This window comes from Pygocentrus nattereri, chromosome 22, assembly GCF_015220715.1.
Source record: "Pygocentrus nattereri isolate fPygNat1 chromosome 22, fPygNat1.pri, whole genome shotgun sequence".
NCBI lineage: Eukaryota > Metazoa > Chordata > Actinopteri > Characiformes > Serrasalmidae > Pygocentrus > Pygocentrus nattereri.
This window is the reverse complement of record NC_051232.1, coordinates 26,891,390-26,917,952: the sequence shown is the minus strand read 5'-3', so window position 1 is coordinate 26,917,952 and position 26,563 is coordinate 26,891,390. Positions and strand designations below refer to the sequence as shown.

Here is a 26,563-nt window from a genome sequence, read left to right as displayed (position 1 = left end):
TTTTTCACTCCCAAAACACATTTTCTGCAATTTCAGTAAGCGTTTTGTTGTGTTTAGTGAAAATAATATGACTTTATGTGTGAACAGCTGTTCAAAGCTGGGTTCGTTAGTCATGTACCTTGAATTTTTTTTAGTTCAACTGGAACATTTGGTCAAGTTTGGTGTGACTGTTTCGGTAGTGACAAAATGGAATATTCAATCTTTTTTTTTTTACATTTTTAAATGATTTTTTAAATAAACATATTTGAGGTGGAGGGTCATGCCAAAGCAAATCTAAGTTTGTAAAACGTTTGTTTTGTGTTTGTTTGTGTTTTGAACTCTGACTTTGAATGAGTTTGGTAGAATGATTGCTCTTTGATTCCTAAGTCATCCCAATAAAAAATACTCAGAAACGCTTAGGTACTGATGCAGCTATATTTTTATTTCAAGAAAACAAAGAAGCAAGATCAACTGAGGGCATTTTGAGATCTCATCACATTGGATAGCTCATTTCCCAAGTGGAGGAATTGGAGGAATTGGAGGAATTGGAGGGATAGCCGGCAGCCGTGCGAATAGGAACGGCAGCAGAAGGTTCAGAATGTAGTTGTTGTTGTTGTTGTTGTTGGGGACGTAGTTGGGGTAGTACTGTGGAGGGTAATATCCTCTTTGGTAGCTCTGCAAGTAGACGCATTACTGACATTTAGGGCTGTGATAAAGATAATATGAAACAATATACAGCTTTTGCCAAATTACGTCACATATTCATACCAAAATATAAACACTGAATAATCCCCAGCATGATAATATGACTCTAGAGGGAGTTGAATAGACCAAACCGTGCTACTGACCTCTTCGCTCGATGAGCGCTTCTCTCTTTCATGCTCAACCTGTGAAAACAAGTAGTTTCAGTGCAATGACAATTATACACCGTCAGAAAAGGAAGAAGTCTTTAGAGCTTCAGAGCTGATCAGTACTTACAGGGGCTGCACAGCACAGCGCAACAAGACACACTGCAACAAGCACGACCTTCATGGTTTTCCTGTTATTTGTGACTGATAAAGAAAGTCAAGGACATCAGTATATTAGCTTCAGTCTTTTGCAAAAATGCCACCGAGGTTCAGCTACAGAAGATCCAGTCTTACCTTCAGAGCAGGAAGAAAAGACGTTTGAAGTCTTGAGTCACGGATGCTTTTTAAAGAGCTGCTCTATCTACAGCTGTCCAATCAGTGACCTAATTTTGTATGCAGTGTGATCACACCCAGTTTGGCAATATGCACTAAGCACAATAGTCAGGGAATGAGGCGTGGCTTTCTATTCTGAGAGGTTAGAGGGCAGGTCTGGACAAAATCATTGCGAAATATATTTTAAAATCATATCTGATGCCACAACACAGTAAACTTTCGGCTGTTTTCCTATATAGTCCAGCACTGATAAGAAAATACTATGATAAGACATGGAAACAGGCCTTTTACAGGTTAAAGGAGTGTAGAACTCAGTCTAGAGTTCAGTCTTGGAATTTCATTGCACTGTCTGCTTCTTACAATCTAAACACATCTAATGGTGGTAAGATGTGTTTGGCCAGTCCGTGTAATTATAGTTATAGATGCTTACGGTGCTGTGGTGAGAACACCGAGTTATTCATTTTTTCAGTTTCCAAAACTGGAGCGCAAAACATTTATCAAGAGATGCAGAGAAATTGGTTGACCACCAACGCTGCCCCCCTCTAATAAACAGCACTTAAAGCTTTCGACTTTGAGAGCGAGGCAGAAAATCAAGCTCCACTCTTGCTTCAGATCCGAAATTGGCTGACACGCCTTTTCAACATTGCGTGGACATCGGGGGCTGTGCCACTGGATTGGCAGACTGGGGTGGTGGTGCCTCTTTTTAAAAAGGGGGACCGGAGGGTGTGTTCCAACTACAGGGGAATCACACTCCTCAGCCTCCCTGGTAAGGTCTATGCAGGGGTACTGGAGAAGAGAGTCCGGCTTATAGTCGAACCTCGAATTCAGGAGGAGCAGTGCGGGTTCCGCCATGGTCGTGGAACACTGGACCAACTCTTTACCCTCTCCATGGGAGGGGTTCATGGGAGTTTGCCCAACTAGTCCGCATGTGCTTTGTGGATTTGGAGAAGGCATTCGACTGTGTTCCCCGGGGTATTGTGTGGGAGGTGCTTCGGGAGTACGGGGTACATGGCTCTTTGCTACGAGCCATTCAGGCCCTGTACAAACAAAGCAGGAGTTTGGTTCGCATGGCCGGCAGTAAGTTAGACTCGTTCCCAGTGAGAGTTGGACTCCGTCAGGGCTGCCCTTTGTCACCGATTCTATTCATAATTTTTATGGATAGAATTTCCAGGCACAGTCAGGGGATGGAGGGTGTCTGGTTTGGTGACCTCAAGGTCACATCGCTGCTGTTTGCAGATGATGTGGTCCTATTGGGGACATCAGGCCGTGAACTTCAGCTTTCACTGGATCGGTTTGCAGCCGAGTGTGAAGCGGCTGGGATGAGGATCAGTACCTCCAAATCCGAGGCCATGGTTCTCACACGGGAAAGGGTGGAGAGCCCTCTCTGGGTCGGGGATGAGCTCTTGCCTCAAGTGGAGGAGTTTAAGTATCTCAGGGTCTTGTTCACGAGTGATGGTACAAGGGAGCGGGAGATTGACAAGCGGATTGGTGCTGGGTCAGCAGTGATGCAAGCTCTTTACCGGTCTGTTGTGGTAAAGAAAGAGCTGAGCCATAAGGCAAGGCTCTCGATTTACTGGTCGATCTACATTCCCACCCTCGCCTATGGTCCTGAGCTTTGGTTAATGACCGAAAGAACGAGATCGCGAATACAAGCGGCCTAAATGAGTTCCTCCGCAGGGTGTCTGGACTCTCCCTTAGAGATAGGGTGAGAAGTTCGGTCATCCGGGAGGGACTCAGAGTAGAGCCGCTGCTTCTCCACGTCGAGAGGAGCCAGTTGAGGTGGTTCGGGCATCTTGTTAGGATGCCTCCTGGACGCCTCCCTTGGGAGGTGTCACAGGCAAGTCCACCCGGGAGGAGACCCCGGGGAAGACCCAGGACACGCTAGCGTGATTATATTGCCCAGCTGGCCTGGGAGCGCCTCGGAATCCCCCCCAGGGAGCTAGTGGAAGTGGCTGGGGAAAGGGAGGTCTGGACCTGGATTGCTTAGGATGCTGCCCCCGTGACCCAAACCCCGAAGAAGCAGAAGATGATGGATGGATAGATATCTTCTTAAATCTCTTCCAAAACTCATAGACACCTACAACTTTCTTTCTGAAGGCCTCAGAGAGCTCTTTTGATCTAGGCATTGTGATTCCACATACTTCAGTAGCAAAGTACAATCCAGACCAGATACCAGGGGCTTAAAAATTCCTCGCAGATATTCCCCAAAATAACAGAGCTCTAATCATTAGCACCCAAAAGGGGGCACCTGATTTCAATTTGACACATTTGAAATGATATATGTAGGGATGTACTTTCATTTTCTGCATAATTAAGTTGCATTGCTGTTTATTTCAATTGTATAAAAGATGACAAAAAGGTTCTTTTTTTTATTTTGCCAAGAATTTTTGCCAAGTCATTTTGGGCCATTTGCTTTGGTCCATTGTTCATGAAATGTACAGACAATGTATAGAACAACAAGTACTTTTAAATTATGTCAAAAACTGAAAAATGTCCAAAATGGAGATATGAGGTTTTCTTCTGACAGCAGCGTTATGTTGGGGCATACAAATCACATATATTTTTTTTTTGGGGGGGGGGGGGGGGGGGGGGGGTGAAAACATCATATTAAAGTGAAGTTAAACAATTTAGATTGATCATGAGTTTATTTTTTCTTATAAAAAATTTCTCTAGATAGACAAAACACTTCTTGTAAGTCACTCTGGATAAGAGCGTCTGCTAAACGCTGTAAATGTAAATTTACTATCTAATTCACTAATGAAACAGTTTTAGTCTGTAGGCGGAGCTTTTTCTTTTCAGAGCAAGAAGTGAGACTACATCCCTGTCCCTCATGGCCACGCGATGAGCAGTTACATCACATTGTTGGGAAGTTTGGAAGTGTCCCAAAGTCTGAAAATTGTTGTGTAACAATTTTTCACTCCCAAAACACATTTTCTGCAATTTCAGTAAGCGTTTTGTTGTGTTTAGTGAAAATAATATGACTTTATGTGTGAACAGCTGTTCAAAGCTGGGTTCGTTAGTCAATGTACCTTGAATTTTTTTTAGTTCAACTGGAACATTTGGTCAAGTTTGGTGTGACTGTTTTGGTAGTGACAAAATGGAATATTCAATCTTTTTTTTTTTACATTTTTAAATGATTTTTTAAATAAACATATTTGAGGTGGAGGGTCATGCCAAAGCAAATCTAAGTTTGTAAACCGTTTGTTTTGTGTTTGTTTGTGTTTTGAACTCTGACTTTGAATGAGTTTGGTAGAATGATTGCTCTTTGATTCCTAAGTCATCCCAATAAAAAATACTCAGAAACGCTTAGGTACTGATGCAGCTATATTTTTATTTCAAGAAAACAAAGAAGCAAGATCAACTGAGGGCATTTTGAGATCTCATCACATTGGATAGCTCATTTCCCAAGTGGAGGAATTGGAGGAATTGGAGGAATTGGAGGAATTGGAGGAATTGGAGGGATAGCCGGCAGCTGTGCGAATAGGAACGGCAGCAGAAGGTTCAGAATGTAGTCGTTGTTGTTGTTGTTGTTGTTGGGGACGTAGTTGGGGTAGTACTGTGGAGGGTAATATCCTCTTTGGTAGCTCTGCAAGTAGACGCATTACTGACATTTAGGGCTGTGATAAAGATAATATGAAACAATATACAGCTTTTGCCAAATTACGTCACATATTCATACCAAAATATAAACACTGAATAATCCCCAGCATGATAATATGACTCTAGAGGGAGTTGAATAGACCAAACCGTGCTACTGACCTCTTCGCTCGATGAGCGCTTCTCTCTTTCATGCTCAACCTGTGAAAACAAGTAGTTTCAGTGCAATGACAATTATACACCGTCAGAAAAGGAAGAAGTCTTTAGAGCTTCAGAGCTGATCAGTACTTACAGGGGCTGCACAGCACAGCGCAACAAGACACACTGCAACAAGCACGACCTTCATGGTTTTCCTGTTATTTGTGACTGATAAAGAAAGTCAAGGACATCAGTATATTAGCTTCAGTCTTTTGCAAAAATGCCACCGAGGTTCAGCTACAGAAGATCCAGTCTTACCTTCAGAGCAGGAAGAAAAGACGTTTGAAGTCTTGAGTCACGGATGCTTTTTAAAGAGCTGCTCTATCTACAGCTGTCCAATCAGTGACCTAATTTTGTATGCAGTGTGATCACACCCAGTTTGGCAATATGCACTAAGCACAATAGTCAGGGAATGAGGCGTGGCTTTCTATTCTGAGAGGTTAGAGGGCAGGTCTGGACAAAATCATTGCGAAATCATATCAAAAATCATATCTGATGCCACAACACAGTAAACTTTCGGCTGTTTTCCTATATAGTCCAGCACTGATAAGAAAATACTATGATAAGACATGGAAACAGGCCTTTTACAGGTTAAAGGAGTGTAGAACTCAGTCTAGAGTTCAGTCTTGGAATTTCATTGCACTGTCTGCTTCTTACAATCTAAACACATCTAATGGTGGTAAGATGTGTTTGGCCAGTCCGTGTAATTATACTTATAGATGCTTACGGTGCTGTGGTGAGAACACCGAGTTATTCATTTTTTCAGTTTCCAAAACTGGAGCGCAAAACATTTATCAAGAGATGCAGAGAAATTGGTTGACCACCAACGCTGCCCCCCTCTAATAAACAGCACTTAAAGCTTTCGACTTTGAGAGCGAGGCAGAAAATCAAGCTCCACTCTTGCTTCAGATCCGAAATCATCCGCAGGTGTTTCTGCCCATCCTTCCACTGTGAGAAGGCAGTCTCGGAAGATGCTTTTAAACCGTTTTTACTTTGAAATATACCTTGAATGGATGCCTTCATTTAGTTTTAGTTTTTTTCTAAGGAGCTTGAGGGTCTCTGACCTTTTTTTGCAAAGGAAGAAAGAAACAAACGCATTCTCCGTGTTTCTCCACGTTACCAACAGCAGTACTTTTGATGGCAAAAAATCTGTCACAACTTAAACCTCACTTTTTATTTTACTTACATCTTACAGAGAGGCAGGCCTGGCTCATTACATTATAGGCCCCTGGAGACAAAAGTGTGGTGGGCCTCTATCCTCCATCCATCCATTTTCTAAGCCGCTTCTCCGTCAGGGTCGCGGGGGGGTGCTGGAGCCTATCAAGTCTTCGGGCGAAAGGCAGGATACACCCTGGACAGGTCGCCAGTCCATCGCAGGGCCTCTATCATATATTTATTTATTTGTTTACCCTATGTTTATTTTTTTTTACCCCTTATTTATTTATTTATTTATTTATTTATTTCCCTGTAAAGCTCAATTGTTGATCATACTATTGTTTAGCAGGAGAGCTGGTGTTGAGCTACGCTGGTTACGCCGGTTCAATATTCAAAGTAAAGTATGCTTGGTTCATGTGCTAAATCTGTATTTGATGGTTGAAAGACTTTTCACTCTACATCATTTGACGTATTGTGTGATTTATTTATGTATGTCTCTATTTAATTATTGACATTTTAAAGAAACCTGTTTCTTGCAAAGGCCAGAAAGCACTCGAACCGAACCTTCCAGTCAAGACCCTACATCCTAATGTTGGCAGCTGATTTAGGGTGTTCTGACTAATAACTGGTGGTGGCCCCCCTTTCAAATGAAACAGAACAACTTCTATGTTGTGTTAGACACCCGGCCTTGCTCTTTTGGACTGCTGGCCATGGACACAATTGAAACTTAAAGACTTATTTGGACGACCAAAGTCAAGCCAAGAAGTCAAATCAAACATGCTACAGTCATCATATTTATGGAGTTTGTCATAAGTCTTGAAGCAAAGCCAGTAATGGCTCCAGACAACCAATTATGGACGTAAACTGCAAACGCCAAGCATTTTGCAATAAACAGGCCTTATCCCGATAAAACCTAATTACCTTTCTGAATGGCTACTGCTTCTCTGATCTCTGTGACTCAGCCGGACAGTATGCATGCGGATTTAAATGCGGATGGATGATGACATCGTATCTTTGCGTGGGCTGTGTGGGCACTATTGTTACAACAACTTTCCACATAAGTAGACTGCCCGACTATAGTGATAATATCAGTGATAAAAAAATCAGCACACCTGAAACATTCATTTACATCCACTCTTGGTTTGTTCATCCAGCATGAAAAGGGCTGAATTGCTCTTACGCCGGGAATGTAATACCCGGCCCTTATTAGAGATACTTGCTCTTCAATGTGTTTAGCTCTTGCTAGGCACATTAAAGACGGGAGATTATTATATTATTATAATTATGATATCAACAGGGATTATGGCCTACATGGACTTTACTCACCATTCATAGAGATTATGGACTTTAAGGCATGGCTGAAAACGCCTGTGCAATGATTCCCTGTCATCACACACATTTAGTAAGACAGATTTTGCAATCACAAGCAAATAACAGGATGCAGTACTATTCAAATGTTTTGGGAGTTTAATGAGATTACACCATTTTTGTTGCAGATACATACATAAAATGCTTATCACTGTGGAACTATGTTTGGAACAAAACTTTTATCTCCAAAGAGAGCTTTTCAGGAGCAGGAAAAAGTCAATGGAACCAAGTTATTTTGGGTCATTTTTGTCCATTGATCATGAAATTCACACACAACATATAGGACAACAAATACTTTTAAATGTCTAAAGCAGAAAAATAACAAATTAATGAATGAAGATAAGATAAGATAAGATAAGATAATCCTTTATTAGTCCCACAGCAGGGAAATTCACAGTATTACAGCAGCAGCAGAGTAACAGAAGTAAGGCGCTCAGTAGTAGAAAAAAATCCAGAAAGATAAACAGAAGTGACTGTAGTGACAATAAATGATGGTAAATCATCAAAAACTATGAACTAGAACTACTTGAGTTTATAATCATAAAGAGACTTTTGTACTGAAGATACAAAATAATGGAAACATAAACTGCTCATATTTGCTGACAATTTCAATCAGAAAGGCATGATTTCTGACTGTAGGTGTGATTCCTGACTGTAGTCCATCTGTTGCTGGATAGTTTACCAGCCCCTCTCCACCCTGTCCATCAGTGAAAAGGAACCACCATAGCAGCGTTCCCACACATGGAAAATTTTAGAGGTTTCTATTTATAGAAAACACATGACAAATAAGGCAACCCGTGAATTGTCCTGACAACTGAAGAGTTTTATGAAGTTGTGCCATTAAACCTCAGAGTTTGCACATTTTAGTGCATTTTGTTTACATTTAGCATATTTCTATCTGCAAATACTTGAATGTCCATTCATGCCTGTTGTGGTTTAGAATGCTATAGTGCTGCGTATATATGTTTGCGGTGTTGAAATGCCTGGATGTACGGAGTTATTAGAGGTTGTGTTGTTGACTTTAAAGTTATGGATGTTGTCTTTGAAGATGACTTTTGTGAGCAGGAGCTGTCACGTTCATATGTATAAGTCATGGAAATTATTTTAGAATTTCTCCTGAAAAAAGTCCTGGAAATTGATTTTATTAAAAAAATAAAAAAATAAATGGAGGGACACTGCACAGGACCACCACAGAGCAGGTATTATTTGGGTGGTGGATCATAATCAGCGTTGCACTAAGGTGGTGGTGGTGGTGGTGTGTTAGTGTGTGTTGAGCTGGTATGAGTTGATCAGACTCAGAGTTTTTAAACACTGGACTGTCATTGTTGGACTGAGAATAGTCCACCAACCAGAAAATCCAGCCAAAAGCAACCTGCAACCCCTGAGCAGAAGTCAAACTGGGGGAGCTTCCGGGCCAAAGTGCCGTGGAGATAGGAGTTTACCCTCTAATGCTCTGAATTCAGTTCATGAAGGCCTTGCTAAGTAGCTAGTGAGCTGAATCAGGTGTGTTTCATGAAAACTGCAGTGTTTTGGCTGGCAAGGTCTGGACTTTACAATAATAAAGTGAACTAATGAGGCAGGAGTGCCTAATAAAGTGGACAGTGAGTGGACATAGTGTTTGAAAGCTCCAGCAACACTGCTGTGTCTGATCCACTTGTAACACTTATGTTAGGTGTTTCTGATAAAATGACCACTAAGTATAAGGCTTTAATCTGGTGTTTTGATTATTTTATACACTCTGTGTTTGAAACATAGAATTATACAAGCTGATTTCATTGTTATTAAGTGATGTTAAGCATGTGCCAAATGGTTTTATATATAGTACCAGAAAGGTTCTTCGACTTGTAAACTGGTAATAATAGCTGAACACTTTAGTGCTACATAAAACCATGACTTTCACTAATAAAGACACATACAACAGTTTTTCCAAACAGTTTTTAGAGTGTTAATTGTTCTGTAAAGATCCATTGCCTTGAATAAAGAACCTTTGATGAACATTTTTAAGGGTGTAGCCTTCTCTCTTTACATGGCAAGCCTACGCCATCTGATGCAAGACCAGGTTACGGTCGATGCAAAGATCTTTTTCATAATCAGCACAGGATGGGTCTTAAAAATGTGCTTGAGCAACATTGCAGTTACTCCACCATCAGCATGTTCATTATAAATAGAGAGGCAGGAGCTGGAGACCAGCACTAAGCAGAGGCAAGAGTAGGTAAGCATTACTCTTGTTATCATCCTGTAGTGTAAAGCCTGGATTGAGCAAAAGACCTTTGTTCATTTTACAGTGAAATGTTGTCCTACTTGTTTTATTAGACTTACCCATTACATGTTTATTTAAGTTCTAACATTAACATGTAATGGATTTTTGCAGCGCAGCAATGGCCATCCTCTTCATTGTGGCGTTATTATTTCTTGGGGCGAATGCACGTGTGAGTACCAGTTTCTTCTGGTCAAATTGTTTACAATGTAATGCATTAGTAGTCTCAGTTGCAAAACAATTCAAAATGATTTGCTAAGTGAGATACTAAGTAAGTTAGTTCACAATTACCATTTTTTTTGGAGCATCTACATTTGGCCGAATAATAAGTATAGGGCTTAAGCCTACAGGCTACTGGAGGGCTACCAGAGCCAGTGATGCCAGTTTAGATCATATTAATACTGTACTACATCAAACCCAGACCCAGACGCAAAACCCAATAGCAGATCAAAATGTACTCATGGCACCCTAAATAGTCTTTAAGATAAACCGACAGATCCTAATCTTCTGTTTTCACCTCAGCTAACGTTACTTGCCTAATTACAGTATATTTCTATCAGCCGATGCCAAACCTGATACATTCACTAAATGATGTTGAAAGTTTTTATTCCATTAAAATAGGAATAAAAGAATAGAGTGTAAAATGAATGTGAACTTTTTTTATCTCTGATTTTCTGTAGTGCATCCTTTGTGCTATAGCTGCACTTTGTACTCTGTGTCTGGTCTGCAGTAGCCTTTAGCTGGCTGCAGTAGTCTTTCTAAGCTTTACTGTTTGGATTAAACAGATAAGAGCTTATTCAAATATAATTTGCGTGGCATTAAGGTACAGGGAGGAGAGTATAGATCTGAATCAGACTTCTCAAATATAAAAACACTTCTTTAAACCAAAAGTGCTTTGAATATTTGAACATTAAACTCATCCCTAGGCCATATATACTTGAAGGCGATGTGAGTTCTTTTGACAAAACTTAAAGTTAAACGCTCTGAAATGATTCCTGGCATGAACGTACAGTTCTAGAAAACGCCTTTAATCGGTATAGATGAGGAGATTCCGTTAACTTGCAAAGTGTTCTTCACGACCAAACCTCTCATTTACAAAGTTGACCTTTAGAGAATCATCCACTGACAACCTCTTTAGGAAACCTAAGTTTGGCAACTATATTTTTAAGAGTGATGAGGTGTTTTCTTCATGTTTGTGTGGAACAGAGGAACATCTGCTGTTCTAACTGATTTCTTACTTGCATCTTCAGCCCAATGGTGGCTGGCAGCAAGGTGCGCCCATGGGAAGACCCATGCCAGGGCCAAGTGGAGGACGCTGGCCACCAGGAGGAGGAAGGTTTCCCTCTGGACCAGTGGGAGGAGGAAACTTTCCCCCTGGACCAATGTGGCCAATGGTAAGTTTCACATAAGATGACAATCCACATCACCACAACATATACAACTGCACTGCCCAACAAATGTTTTGGGACACCTAGCTTTTTAAAATGTTTTTAATACAACTCAAGCCCACTCATTTTATTCCCTTTGTTTTGATGTCAATACACATCAGCACTCAATTGTTAAACCATCTTTGGGCCAAAAGAGTTTCAATATGGTTTTGGCATGGTGTCCCCAAACTTTTGATGAGCAGTGGACATGGTTCGATTTGTTTGCTATCACTCACCTACACCTGTTTACAGCCTGGTCAGATGGAACCATGGCGTCAATGGGACGTTCAGGGCGCTGTTGACTCCGACGAAGCGGAATCTTTCGACGGGAAAGATCCGTTCTCGTCTTGGAGGGTTGATGGGCCGCTCGAAAACGTGAGAGAATTCCATTCCATCATTATCTCCCTTTGCACCATTTGAGGGGTGGTGGTGGGTTTCACACCTCTATTCTTAACTCTCATAATCACATACTGCAGCTTTCAGAACAAAACCTTGTACCTCCATTTTTGTCATTTTTGAGTTTTTTGACATAATTTGAAAGTACTCATGGTTCTACATCTTCTATTTAAATTTTATGATGAATGGACCAACATAAATGATCCACAATTAGTTGGAAAATGTCAGGTTTCCTTTTCTTATATTAAAAGTACAGTAAGCTTTTTCCTTCTCCAGTAAAGTTACCATTTTGGAGATACAAAGTTTTGATCCAACAACAGCGGTATATTAATTAGCTTCATGTCTGCTGTCGCATCAAAAATCAACAACTTTTTCTTATGATAAAGAAAATATGTTGCTTTTTATGTTACTAATATGTAACATGACATACTGTTGCCTATTATAAATTCTATATGCTTCATATGTTTCAAGTAGTAGATGAATAATTTATTGTAGTAAGTGATAATAAACCTCAAAATAACGTTTATAACTGGATAATAAGCCTAGAGTTTAAGGGGTTAAAAACTGGGGGTAAAAAAATACACTTCTAATTACAGTTTTAATTACATATATAGGGAGAGGGCTTCGGACCTGCGGGTTTCCCCCTACTGCGGTTTCCACGTCACGGAAGACCACATGGTGACGACAGAAGACCACCTCCCAGAGTACGTTTACTGACAAACATGAACTACATAAAGACTAAAATCAATGCACTGATTTATAAAGGGGTTGGATTTTAAAAAGAAGTCTGGGTTTAAATTGCATTTTGGCCCAAGTGTAATTGGCCCAAGGCTAAGCTTTACATAACGTCAAATTAAATTAAAAACTCATCTGTTGGAATCAGATTCAAATGGTTGTTAAATTTCCTTAGCCCGGTCAGCCACACTTCCCTCCTCATCTTCCTCCCCCTCGCCCAGGTGGTGGAAGACCCAACATCACGGTATGTTTTTAGCAGTGACATTTAAAGATTAATATGTGAATTTCTTCTAAACAAATGAATGTATGCCCAGTTCTACAATGAAATATGATAATAGTTATGTCAATTATGTTGCAGTTCATCCCACTGTTCCAGGTAAGATGTTTTTTTTTACTTTACAAGTATGATTTTATAATATACCATATGATATAGTGATGTAAATGGCTTTTCAATTTCAATGTTTCAATCTACTTTCTTTCATGGATTCACATGCAGGCTAACAATGTGACAGTGCAGGTACTTCTTATTTATAACTATTATTACCACATTTTTCAATATATTTTTTATTTTGTTAGTCTTTTGCTACAGAGATTTGACATGAACTTTTCATTTTTCCTAGAATCTCAATGTTTCTACATTCCTGAAAGCGGTAATAGCGGTAGTTTAATTCTACATTTAATTGCGTATTTGATCGAGGAAACACCTTCATTTTCTGCAATAGTAACATGTTATCTCTCTTTTCTTTCCAGGGAGAGAACGTTTTCATGCTACCACCAGTAAGTTAGAGCACACAGGCCATATTTATCTTGTTCAGCTTTATTACTGTTTTCCAATTTACTATTATGTTTGTTCTAATAAGGTATAGCTATAGGTAACTACAGTGTGATGTGATACTAAGACCATATGTTATATATTTGTAGACTGGAGGAAGACCAATGCCGTTTGGGGTATTCACAAGCACCCTCACACATTATATTAAGATACAAGAGAGTTAAAAATATTGCACATACAATATTAAGATATGAGATATTAATAAGATCATTATGAGTAAATGACTTGGATTCCCCCTCAACCTACTAAAATAAGTAATGTGTTTTGTTTCAGTTTAGTATGATCCCCTCTTTTATGGAGCCCTTGTTTTTAGTCACTGTGAAATTATAAAAATAAGCTTTTTTCTTCAATATTGTACTCACTTGAGTACAGCATTCATTTGAATGTACCATGTATATTTCTAATTTGCTTTCTTTTCTCCTATATTTAGTATTACTTCAAGATCTTCTATAACCCCAATGCTACGGTAATCAAATTTCTTAGGAACTTTCAAAAAAGGCATTTTTGGAGGAAATTTTCAATTTTAGGGCATTTTTAAAAGAATGTTCTACTGTTTTTTTGCCAACAGCAAACAGTTTCTTTCGAATTCGGGGTTGCACGAATTGTAAGTGATTTCTCAAATACAGTTATAATACAGAAATAATTCTCATAATTCTTGTAGTTGTTCTCATCATTCTCCATTTTATCCTTTCTATCATCAAAGACACAGCAATACCCATCCTCCTTGAGGGTAAGTGCCTCCATGCTTTTAAAATCCACCAATGTGGACTCTGCTTATGCTTTCTGGCCAGTTTGCTACTTAAAATTGTTCTTTATTGGAAACACTTTATTTTAAGGCTGTCCACTTAGAGACACCTTAACATGTAAACATTCAGTAATGAATGCAAAAAGCAATACTTGAGCTTTTATGAACAGCTTATGCCAACAGTCGCTAAGCTGTTTTATAAGCCTCAGCCTTTTAAGTAGCCTTACTTGGGAAGGATGCTTCATAACAGCCTCTGTCAAAGGCCTTTATTTCTATACAATTTTATTTATTTCATAAAATATTGCATCATATTGTTAATAACTTTTCATGAATACTTATATCACTTTATAAATGCACTGTTCGATGCTTATGAAGTCCCTGTGTAGGTATGAAATGAAATGTTGCCTTTTTTAGTGCTTATAACATTAACATTATGCATTTCCATCCTTAAGGCTGGCCCAGAGAATGACGAATATCCACAATACTGGAGATACTGAAGAGAAATCTCCTTCTGCAATAACAGGTCCAACTGTCCTGCCATTGTAACTGACCTCAAATATTCATTTCAAATACCACTTTCTCTCCAAGCTAATATTGTATTTCCTATTCTCAGGTCAAAAAACAGCTGAAGATCATGGACCATTAAAAGAATTCAACAGCTTTAGCACACTATAGAACGACAGACCCCTACTTATTGAGTTTCTTGAGAACCGTTTAATATTTACTGGCTCTAAAACAAAGGAGTGAACCAGTGGCATATTGGAGCATGGAATGCATTTGACTGTGTCTTCTAGGCCTGATGGCTAAGATCTAAGCTTATTGATTAGGTTAGTAGCAGATGTGTAGATCGTTGTGGAGTGTCAGTGTATTAATTACAGATTATTCTGGGCTAACTGTCTGTAATTCATTCAATAAATTTGCCAGCATCCACATTTTTTGCTGTGTTCTGCATTGTTTTTTGTATTTATTGTTGTCCTGTATTTAAAGTTGCAAAATCAACACTCCATCTCCAACACTGATTATACAAAAGCATTTATTGTCTGTTGGTACAGAAGTAATATGGAATAACAAGAGCATTGCTGCATTGCCATTTACATGAAAAGTGGTTGGATCCAAAGAAAATGCTAATGCCTACACTTCTGATAACTGTAAATCTTTTGTGCTGTTGCTTGAGAACATGCTACCTACAAAAGAGAAAGAGAGAAAGAGAAAAAATACATGTACATGGTGATCAACACACGACTGAGGTTTAACAGGAAGGCAATGAAAATCAACAAGATAAATAGCTCACCTCTTTTCCATTAAAGTCTATGGCTCAAAAAAGGAGAAAGCAGGATCCTGTAAATGGGGGAAAAAAAACAGTTTTAGTCACATTTACACTACCAGTCAAAAACACCTTCTCCTATGAAATTGTTTCTATCATTACTACAGTCAGATATACTCCTCTTCTACCAAATAGGGCTATTTACTCGTGCCCTGTCTCATCACCTCACCTGAAATGCATTAATGTGCACAACCATTCCACTAATATATTGAGAAGCACATTTCAATTACATGTTTTGCTAAACTCCTAAATGTTTCTGAACTGTTTATGACATACATTTAACGTAGACACTAATTTGAATATTTATATTTGCTTCAGACGCAACTTTGAAGCATTTCATCATAAGCCTTTAGATCATGAAAAACATACCATTGACTGTGCTCAAACTTTTAACTGGTACCATATACAGCATTAAACAGCACATCAGTGTTTTTCTTGTTGTTTTGCATTTTTGAAAAAGTTGCCTTTTATGTTGTGTCAAAATATTATGATGAATGGACCAACAGAAATGGTCTAAAATCACTTGAAAAACAATATTTACTTCGATTAAAAGTTAAGGATGTTTTCGCTTTTTCTGTAAAGTTACCTTTTTGGAGATACAAGGTTTTTTTTATTTTCCCCCAGCAGTGATATGCAGTATTTATATGCTCAATACATTGAATTATGATAGGATATGATAGAATGTTACCCCATCAACACCTGGACGGTCACCGCGGTTAACAGGGGGCGGAGTCAAACGCCATGGTTCCGACACCTTGAGATTATTCTGTCAAATTGGATAACATGCAGGGAAAGTCTATGTAGTTTTAGTCACTATGTCACGAATCATATGCCCAGGATATTTGTAAATTGAAATGCTTGTGGAAAATCTCAGGTAATATAGTCTAAATCACTACAAAAAATACCAAGAGAAGAAACAAAGCAGAAAACCCACAAAAAAACTACACAGAATTACTAGGTTTATCTGTAACAGACAAGAAATTCAAATAAAATAAATCAGTAATTAAAAACATTAAAAACTATTCTGCTCTAGTTTTTCTAAAATGAATGATATGTAATATCCTACCTGCGCAGGCTGTGGGGGTGCTGGAGTTGGCCTCACTGAGTTCTGTGAGGCTGTTTTTTGGTTGGGTGGAAGTAGTGGGTTCCTTGGAGGTGGAACTATTGGGTTCCTTGGAGGGAAACCGTAGGTGAGATAATACGGGAAGGCCTGCAGTGAAAAATAAGAACCACTTTAGATGTCATACGTCTGAACCTATTGTGAAAACTAAAGCGAGAGTAAGAGATTAGGGTAAGACCTGTCCGCCTGATCCTTGAACGAAGGGGTAGAACTGGGGAACCACCTTGGAACAAAATAAGCAAGTCTATTTAGCAATGTTACCCATACATAACACTACGACACAACAATACAACAATGATGTCAAAAATACAGATCCAAATATTCAGAGGAAAACCATGACTATTACAGCTATGTGGTCACTTGATCACTGATAATGTCAATTTGTGTGCCAAAGGGGTTCTAGTAGTATGTTAGCACAAAGCATAGACATGAAAACTTGTCAAAAACATATGTTTTGTATGAAGCCAGTAACAGATATATTAACATATACACTCACCAGCCACTTTATTAGATACACTGCTAAATTGCTTGTTAACACAAATAGCTAACCAGCCAATCACATGGCCACAACTCAATGCATATAGGCATGTAGAGGCGGTCAAGACAACTTGCTGAAGGGCAGACCGAGCATCAGAACGGGGAAGAAAGGGGATTTAAGTGACTTTGAACGTGGCGTGGTTGTTGGTGGCAGACGGGCTGGTCTGAGTATTTCAGAAACTGCTGATCTACTGGGATTTTCATGCAAAACCATCTCCAGGGTTTACGGAGAATGGTCAGATTAAGAGGAAATATCCAGTGAGCGGCAGTTGTGTGGACGAAAATGCCTTGTTGACGTGAGAGGTCAGAGGAGAACAGGCAGACTGGTTCCAGATGATAGCAAGGCAAGAATAATTCAAATAACCACTTGTTACAACCAAGAAATGCAGAATACGCACAACACATCGAACCTTGAAGAAGATGGGCTACAGCAGCAGAAGACCACACCGGGTGTCACTCCTGTCAGCTAAGAACAGGAAACTGACTACAATTCGCACGGGCTCACCGAAATTGGACAACAGAAGATTGGAAAAATGTCGCCTGGTCTGACGAGTCTCGATTTCAGCTGCAACATTCAGATGGTCGGGTCAGAATTTGACTTAAACAACGTGAAAGCATGGATCCATCCTGCGTTGTATCAACGGTTCAGGCTGGTGGTGGTGGTGGTGTAATGGTGTGGGGGATATTTTCTTGGCACACTTTGGGCCCCTTAGTACCAATTGAGCATTGTTTAAATGCTGCAGCCTACCTGAGTGTTGTTGCTGACCATGTCCATCCCTTTATGACCACAGTGTACCCATCTTCTGACGGCTACTTCCAACAGGATAATGCACCATGTCACAAAGCTCATATCACGTTTCTTGAACATGACAATGAGTTCACTGTACTCCAACGGCCTCCACAGTCACCAGATCTCAATCCAATAGAGCACCTTTGGGATGTGGTGGAACGGGAGATTCGCATCATAGATGTGCAGCCAACAAATCTGCAGCAACCGCGTGATGCTATCATGTCAATACGGACCAAAATCTCTGAGGAATGTTTCCAACACCTTGTTGAAAGTAAGCCACGAAGAATTAAGGCAGTTCTGAAGGTAAAAGGGGGTCCCCTTTGTGTACCTAATAAAGTGGCTGGTGAGTGTATTTTACTATGTAGCAGTTTACTGCTCATCTCTGGCATAGAGCTACTGTTCGGTTCATTTCTATGAGCTGACTGAAATCTAGTGTCCTCTTTAATGTCAGAATGTCCAGTAGGCCTTGAACGATGTTTGCCTTACAAACTTGGTCTCATTGACAGTAAATCAAAATGTGACTGGTTGATTCCTTCATTGGTTCTTCATTACGTTAGTAGTTAATTTGATAGTTTAAGCCTTCAGTTCAGCTCCTGCAGGCCTAACCAATGAGAGAGATAGTATTGTTTAAATGCAGTAAGTATGATAATTATCCATTCATCCATCCATTTTCTAAGCCGCTTTTCCGTGAAGGTCGCGGGGTATGATAATTATATAAAATAAAAATAAAAAACAATTATAGACATGTTCTATATTTATTTCACAGACATGTTTAGTCCTTCTCTGAAAGTCTAGAAGGCCTTGAGGCAAAAACTGAATTTACAGTTTTACTCTAGATGTAACTGAACAGCCAAGATATGTTTGGTTTCCAAGGCTTCCTTCTGTGGTTTTGCGCTGGAGCTACAAGGCTAATGTAGCTAATGAGTGAAGAATGACCTATACCAGTTTTCCATTGTTTAGCTGGTATGCCTATGTCACCCTAAACAGTTGGTAAGTAAACTGTCATAGAAAGTATCTACAAACTGTCTGTAACTTTCTCCATGTTTATAAAAGAACAGTATGTCATAGTGTCAGAAACCACATAAGCAAGTCTATTTGAGATCACTTGACAACCAAGTGAAGTTTGTACAGTGCCAACTGGTGAGGTATAAACTGTCCCCTTGCAAACGGGAAAATTCTCTTGTGGCAGGTAGGGTAGTGCTGTGTAGGGTACATAGTGAAGTACCTGGACAGGATTCTGGTTCAGTGGGGGGTTGTTGGGGTTAAGAGCTGTCTGCTGTTCCTGCTGATTGGGAGGCAGCAATACTTGGGGCATTTGGTTCTGCTGTGGTGGTAGGAAGGGTCCCGGCAGCTGGGGGCCAAAGTTCAGAAACTGGGGAGGCAGCAGGATTTCAGGCTGCGTCTGGATTAGGAATGGTGATAGAAAAGGTGCTCCCTGCAGGAAAAAAAAAAAGGCAATGTCCGGCTAATTGCTAGGAGTAAATCTGCCACAGAGGCCCTACCAACTCCAGTTCCTAGTATCCATCACCTGCAGTCCTAGTGCCACACTGGCGGCTTTAATTCCAATTTTTGTTTTACTCTATTACTTATCTAACATCTGAAATCAAGACGTCCACTTCAGGTCAGGTATAAAAGGGCAATTCCATTGATTTTTCAAACTTCATTTTTTCAACTTCATTTCTTCTAAATTGTTAAGACGTAAACAAAGTCATTTAGAGTGCTTTGATGTGAAATGCTCAATTCTACAATAACGTAACAAGTGTGAATTGTTCACAGCAGCATTTCATGCTCCCACACAGAACGTTTTACATGGAAATAGTTTCAAATATGTTGCCTAATGCCTGAAACACTGTTTCATAATAGTTTTGAGATAAGATATTGGCCTAAAACACTTTTTTAATATGTAGACGTTCTTGTAGGTTGTTGTAGGGCAAAAATAGAACCTAAGCAAAACCCAATGTTTAAGATTCATCACTATTTTTCTAACAACATTGCATATAAAAATTGTTCATGTATAGGTTCACTGCTGCTTTTGGATAGCAAATAAAACAGCTATATTTGTGTTGTAGACATGGTGACACTTGGCTACTATCACATGTACTATACAATGAACATCATTTCATAGTAAAGTACTCTGAATGACTGTGTTTACGCCTGAATGACTGAATTATGCATTTTGAACAATCTATGGATTTCTCTAATTCAGAAGGCACACAGTGCAGATATTTACTATGTTTTTAAACAGTACCTGTGCTTGGCCCATGCCAACGCCAGCAAGGGTGATTCCATTCACACGCAAGACCTAAAAACAAGACCAGATTATGAGCTGTAAAAGACAACAGCTACAGTAACGAAGCTCTGAAAACGAACAAAAGGATGTAAGGTAGATACCTCGTTGCTGTTACTTGCAATTATTCCGAGCCGCGGCTGTAAGATCTAGAAAAGGCAAATGGTTTTATCACAGCTGTTCGAAGTAAATGTATGTATAAGCTACTCAAGACATGGCCAACATTGATTATTAAACAACTGCTCTGAACACGGCTGAGCCAGTTAGGTTTCAGAACTGGACCCATCAAACTGATTAAGCTGAGTTGATAAAGCAAATGGACACTTACAGGAGCGCTAGTGCACACGCTGAGAAGAACAGCCAATGGAACGGTGACTTGGAGCTTCATCATTTCCAGCTGCCACACTGAGTGAGATGGAGAAGAACCAATGTTAGTGTATCATTGGATTCCCATAAAATGTTATCAAAGAAAGTGCCAGAAATATTAAAAATGGTTTTACTGCCTCCACATGAAATGTACTGTACCTTTACTGAGGAGTGAGCTGTGAGACTCTCCTTACCTCTGCCTTTTAAACAGTCTGTACCTTTTATCCTCACAGTCTGAGACAGTGTGTGGGCATGATGTAACACCCTTGCAGGTGACCTCAGCTGACCAAAGGCTTTGACATCATCTCTTCCACAAGCATTGTGATTTTAGGCTTTAAATTAAGTTTGGACATGTAGCCAAACGTTACAACAGTTTCCAATGTCACTGTGGTACTTCCTTCAGTCTTATTATAAATGACCGTTAATGTACATATGGGGGCAGTTATGGGCTGGAGGTTAAGGAACCAGCCCTGTAGCCGGAAGCTGGCCGGTTTGATCCCCTGAGCTGACAATACGTGACTGAGGTGCCCTTGAGCAAGGCACCTAACCCCCAACTGCTCCCCGGGCGCTGCGGATAGGGCTGCCCACAGCTCTGGGCAAGTGTGCTCACTGCCCCCTAGTGTGTGTGCATTCACTAGTGTGTATGTGGTGTTTCACGTCATGGATAGGTCAAATGCGGAGGTGAAATTTGCTCATTGTGGGAGTAATAAGGGTCAATTAACAAGTAGACAGTTCCTTACAGGGATCAATAAAGTTGCGGGCATGGTATACCATGGAAAAATGAATTCCCTTTGAATTTGAAATGAAAGAATTTGCTGTAGTACGTTACTGTTAAAGTCCATATACGGAGACTGATCTGTAAAAGCAGTCAGTGTTGCCGTCACCAGTTTTGTGATGTCACAAAAACCAACGTATTTGCATATGTCTGCCAACTCAGTCTACAGCAGATTAATCACGCCCATTCACAAGGAAGTTATAAGGAGTGTTTTAGCCTGGACTGCTTCTTGATTTAGATACAATGAAGGTCAGCCAATCAGAACAGAGATCATTTACATATTTCAGTCTTAAGTGGACAGTAACAGATGTAAACCTCACTGGTTTGCAAGAAAAAGCTGGTTTCTACCTAGACAGCCAGCATATTTGGGTATAGAACATAAGAAGCGTCCTATTGACTGTCTGCCACCGCTGGTCCACCCTTGGACCACCCAGATGACTGTCCTGAATACAAGGCCTAGCTAGGTTTAATCTCCTCACACATTTCAAAATAAAAGTCTGGAAAAATTGGAGCAGTACTACTTAGCTAAAAAAAAACTACTAGGCCTGATATAAAATGTGTTAAAATGTTGCTGAAAATGAGTGATAAAAAGTGGGATTCTGTCCAACCCTGTGCTCAACCCTCAGTGGGCCACCCTGACAATGCTGAGGAAGAAGGAACATCCAGTGGGCCGTCAGCTTTGCCATCAGCGGGCTGTCAGATGGGTTATATCAGGTACAGTGAGATGAACGTCGTTTCCATTACATGAGTCGAATTTTCTCTAGAAGCTTCTGGGGTTTGTCGTGTGACGTCACGCGCCCGAACCCACGTTAGCGTCATGAACTCGTTTTAACCGTGTTGAGTTATTTGTCGTGGTTTGGCCCTAAACCGTCAGACTCGGTGGCTCATCCGAGGCCAGACTGCGGCTCAGCCTGGCTTTAGACTAATGAGCACGTCCACCAGAGAGTTTCGCCTCAGAGGCTTTCATTAGCTCGGGATTCTGCTTAATCCGGACTAAAGGCGCAGTCTGAACTCTTGGCAATGATGGCTTGTCTGGCTGAGCAACGCCAGTAGAACAAAGAGGAACTTTCATGTGCTGGACTTCGTGTCCGTCTCCTTTTAAGCCTGCAGGTGTGCCGTCGTCGCTTTCTAGCTATTCTCATTCTTTTGGGTGTAAAGTACCTGGATTCTCTACCCTGGAGGATCATTTGGATGGAGAACATGTCACAGCTGAAACTGGAATAGTGAACCTGTATTGTTTGAAAGCTGTTTACTATGTTCTCACTGCCACCACTAGATGGCAGTGCAAACTTAAATGAACGGTTATTAAAGTTATTAGCTTTACAAACTGTGTCAGGGACCACCACTCATTCACTTAATTCCCTGTCAGAATGGCTGTTAAATACGTTTTTAGCTTTCAGGAGATATTCGAGATGAGATATAGATATAATCCACGTGCATAAGGATGAGGAAATTTAAAGGAAAATAGTTTCCCAAACTATAGTTCAAATGATTGTAGAGTACGGAATAAATGGGACTCCTAACAAACATTCAAGACCTCGTAGACTAGAAAAACCCCAGGCTAATGAGATAGACCCGTGGTCACAAAACCTGACCCTGGAGATCTACCTTGCTATAGAGCAGGGGTGTCCATTCCTGGTCCTGGAGATCTGCCATCCTGCAGCCCTTGTCTACCACGCCCGATCCAGGTATTGAGGCCTTCAAGGGCAACTGAATAGTAGAGCTAGGTGTGTCGGATCTCCAGGACCAGGATCAGGCACCCCTGCTGTAGAGTCTAGTTCCAATCACAACCTGTCACACTCCATCTACATAACTTCTTCCGAAGCCCTTGATGGGTTGGATTTGATGCATTCGTGGAATTAATTATATATAAATGAAATAGGTAGTCTGTGACTGTCGCACCGTGTGAGCAGCCACAAAAGAAACGGATGAAAAACCAGAGTATAACTTTTGTCATGCATGAAAATTTATTAGAAATAATATTGCTCATCTACAAAGAAAGGAACAGGTTTCTCTAGCTAATCAAAGAGGAATCCAGCATTGTTGTCATTATCTTATTTCCCTGATTTCTGTATTTTTCACAAAGAAAGACAACATTGCCACCACTTTAGGAAAAGACAGCCTCCTCTGAGCAATGCCTGTAAACAAAGAAATAACATAGTCAGTGTAAAATAACATTTGAGTAAAACCAATCATTATTTTGTGCTGACTTAAAACTACACTATTTTTCCAATACACCAAATGCTAATTAGACTTAATTAGACTAAATTAGACTTGCTAATGTGGTTTCTGACACTACAAAACACTGTTTTCTATTTTAAAAAATGCCAAAAGTACAGCATAGCCGAAATTGTGGCTATTGTGAGGCCTTGGCCATCATTGCCCATTTTCAGAAATAATAGTGTGTCACACAGTGTCAGAAACCACATTAGCAAGTCTATTAGAGATTACTCAGCTATTTGAAACACTCTGGGGCGAGTGTGTGTGATGATTTAGCCAGCCAGTTTGCACAGGTGCTAATCAGTATAAGCTTCCATTGATTGACTTTATTTGCGGGAAGACAAAGTCTCTGCTAGGCTGTTAGTTTAGCTTTGCGTCCAGTCTGCTTAACACAGGTAGAAACGTACCTTGGGTGCCCAGGTATGCTGTCAGTTGGATCTACTCAGCAGGGCGCTCAGTTATAGAAGGGGTTGGCGTGACCTGAAATGATGCATAGAAGACATTAGATGATTTGTACCCATCTCACACGTCTCGAAAAAGAAGGTTCGCTGATCATTCATTACCTCAATGTTTGCATTAGCTGCTTGCATTCTCCTGAGCAGTGTTCTCTATGAGAGAAGAATCAGTATGTTTAATCCCTTATTCCAAACACAATAGCTGCCATAATAGTAAAAATAGTATATTAGTCTGATTAGCTCATGACTTCAGAGTCACCTGAGGTTCTCAACGTGTAATGCATTGTTTTCATTTATCATTGCTGCATGAATAAAATCCATGACATGAATTGATGACAATGAAAACATGTTGCTTGTAAATTGCATAATTATATATCTAGCGAGGGGAAATTACCCTGATTCTTGGCACTGGGCCAGCCGGCATGTCTCCCTGTGGCCGCTGGCCATTTCCCATCGGGTTCAGTCCGCCCTGTCGAGACAAAAGCACAACACAAGTCATCAGCTGAGTGACACAAGCCTAAACACAGGCTTTCATATGAAGTGTTCTATGCTTTTTTCAGGAGCACTGAAAGGAGGAGGATGAGCTGTACCGCTGCTTGCTGCTGAGGAGGGAGGACCTGGAGGTTTGGGTTCGCAAAATAAGGCAGGCCCTGATAGAAACAACATAATAGTTATTATATTTTTATTACAGTAATATTTTCTTCTGTAATAATGATCTTGTGCTGAATTGAATGTGTTTAAATGAGCCAGTTTAATATAGTTTACAAGTAAAGCAAGGTCACGGTAATAATTCTAACACTACCACTACTAGTAACAATGATAATGAAAATAATACTTGTAGCACTCGATTCGTCAGCATGGTAAGTGAATGTTTGGTAGGTAAATCTGTAGTAATTATATGTCAGATACCTAGTTTGCAAGTATGTAGAAACGAATGTGATGACTCTCAGGTATCTATGGTTGTATGGATGATACTATGATGCAAGTATGATATAAAATTCCATTGGTAATTATGTAATACTTAAATGCTTGGTGCATTGGTCAATGCAAATATGTAAAATGTATAAATGTAAGAAATAACAACTATATTTGAGCAACTAGCACCAAGCACTGCTGTACAATACCACAGTATAGAATGTTAACTGGCTGGCATGTAATTTACCATCATTGGTGGGTAAGGCATAGCTGGCTGTGGAGGCATTTGGACCTGAGGGTTTGGCAGCATGTAAGGAGCAGCAGCAAAAGAAGGCTGGAGCATGTACGGGGGCAGCATCTGTAAGGAGAAAACCATTATCTGAGGAATAGTTTGTCACAAAATCAACCCTCATTCCCAGGGTAGTCAATCAGCCAAGACTAGAGGTTGGCAACCCAAATGTTAAGAAGAGACATTCTGTCCTCTCAACAAAAACAAACCACCTTGGAAGCCACAACATTTTATGTCCATTAAAAAAAAATCATGATAAATGAAAACGCAGACTTGCTTCTCTCTACTTTAAGCTTTAGCTCAGCTATAGCGGCATTGCTCTCATCTCCAGCAGGAAACATTTTCATAAAAGTAGGACAGTTTCTTCTAAAATGTTTCCCAGCATTTGACTTTTTACAAGGCTGAAGTTGCTTCTCGTTCTCTGGCTTCTTCTTTGAATTTTCCCGTTCCACCTTAAATGGTGCCTGACGCATCAGAATGTAACTGCTGCACCATTTAAGGTGGAACAGGAGAGTTGCCAGTTAGCACCAGGCAAAAACTGTTTGCTTTTGTCTGTAGAATATGGACAAATACAGTGCAAGGGCTTTTTTGTCAAGATGGCTTAAACAAGACGCCACTGTATTGTACTGTCTGTACATTTGTGCATTTTATAGACATTAAGGGGGAAAACTGCATGAAATAGATTCTCCCTGAACTGCACTTATAGCTATGAGGCTAGTATAGCTAACAAGTAATGGGAGTTTATCTACATTTCATACTTGTCAGCTGCAATGTCCTAGCAAAAATCTGAAGAGTTTCTACCTGAGGGAATGGTGGCTGTGCTATTACAGCTCCACCAGCAGGGAACAGTGCTGGGTTCCGGCCTCCAACCATCAACCCTTGGCCCAGCAAGCCACCATTCATTCCAGTGGCCATGCCACCGCCGTTCATACCGCCAACCATAAGCAGTTTCTGGATGACAAAAAGAAGTTTGAGGCACTGATTCAGACAAAAACGTATGAGATCCTGCCTGAGTATAGCAAGACTATCTAAACTGGACACGACACAAAGTGGACGCTGCGTCTTGCTGGTTCTTTATTCTGCAAATGCAAATGGCTATGAAAGCTGTTTTGTGTGTGAACGTATTATAGAAGCAAATTCCTATTTAACTTTGGTTAAAAAATAGCTGCAAGATGTGTTTAAATCTGTTTAGTTATTTGCCTCTGTTTTGTGTTACGGACATATTTTTTTTTCCATAACCCTTTGAGGCTTCTAGTGATTTATAGACTGCACTTTATCTTTACACAGAAATGTACTGTAATGTTATTCAGCTTTCTTACCTTTGCTGAGGTCATCTATAAAAGTAAAAATCAGGTGGGTCAATATAACAAAAATGACATCCATATAGATAAAGGTATGAAATATTAAGGTACTATGAAAGAAGTTGCTCCAACTTACATAGGCAGCAGAGGCCAAGAAGGTTACGAAAAGAATGAACTTCATCTTGTAGGCTGAGAAAGCAAGAATAAGAGCCGTTTAAAACATCTAAATGGACCAAACGCATCACTATAAGTGTATTTTGCAGTGTGACGCAATTGTTAAAAGGACAGCATTTTTCAGTCTAACCTTTATCAGC

The 26,563-nt window shown here is 40.1% G+C and overlaps 3 protein-coding genes and 1 long non-coding RNA gene across 4 annotated transcripts; 1 reads left to right on the top strand and 3 right to left on the bottom strand.

The window, feature by feature from the left end:
* Positions 1-517: 517 nt before the first annotated feature.
* Positions 518-1,211, bottom strand: LOC119262002. The gene is made up of 4 exons (XR_005129338.1): positions 1,122-1,211; positions 958-1,031; positions 828-866; positions 518-654 (listed from the first exon to the last, which is right to left on the bottom strand). It is a non-coding gene; the product is annotated as an uncharacterized LOC119262002 (long non-coding RNA).
* Positions 1,212-9,853: 8,642 nt separating this feature from the next.
* LOC108413155 (basic salivary proline-rich protein 3-like) lies at positions 9,854-13,768 on the top strand. The gene is made up of 12 exons (XM_017685532.2): positions 9,854-9,907; positions 10,986-11,129; positions 11,415-11,537; positions 12,173-12,262; positions 12,469-12,537; positions 12,652-12,669; positions 12,790-12,810; positions 12,914-12,943; positions 13,044-13,070; positions 13,215-13,241; positions 13,556-13,591; positions 13,694-13,768. Exons 1-12 carry the CDS (start codon positions 9,857-9,859, stop codon positions 13,766-13,768), a joined length of 711 nt encoding a protein of 236 aa, XP_017541021.2. The 5' UTR covers positions 9,854-9,856.
* A 1,410-nt stretch (positions 13,769-15,178) lies between these two features.
* Positions 15,179-20,316, bottom strand: odam (odontogenic, ameloblast associated). Its single transcript, XM_017685523.1, has 6 exons — positions 20,257-20,316; positions 20,033-20,077; positions 19,890-19,943; positions 18,867-19,076; positions 16,261-16,404; positions 15,179-15,208 (listed from the first exon to the last, which is right to left on the bottom strand). Exons 1-6 carry the CDS (start codon positions 20,314-20,316, stop codon positions 15,179-15,181), a joined length of 543 nt encoding a protein of 180 aa, XP_017541012.1.
* A 2,800-nt stretch (positions 20,317-23,116) lies between these two features.
* On the bottom strand, positions 23,117-26,430 carry scpp9 (secretory calcium-binding phosphoprotein 9). Its single transcript, XM_017685533.2, has 9 exons — positions 26,386-26,430; positions 26,268-26,282; positions 25,750-25,899; positions 24,907-25,017; positions 24,335-24,394; positions 24,139-24,213; positions 23,853-23,897; positions 23,697-23,769; positions 23,117-23,207 (listed from the first exon to the last, which is right to left on the bottom strand). Exons 1-8 carry the CDS (start codon positions 26,428-26,430, stop codon positions 23,728-23,730), a joined length of 543 nt encoding a protein of 180 aa, XP_017541022.1. The 3' UTR covers positions 23,117-23,207; positions 23,697-23,727.
* Positions 26,431-26,563: the final 133 nt, after the last annotated feature.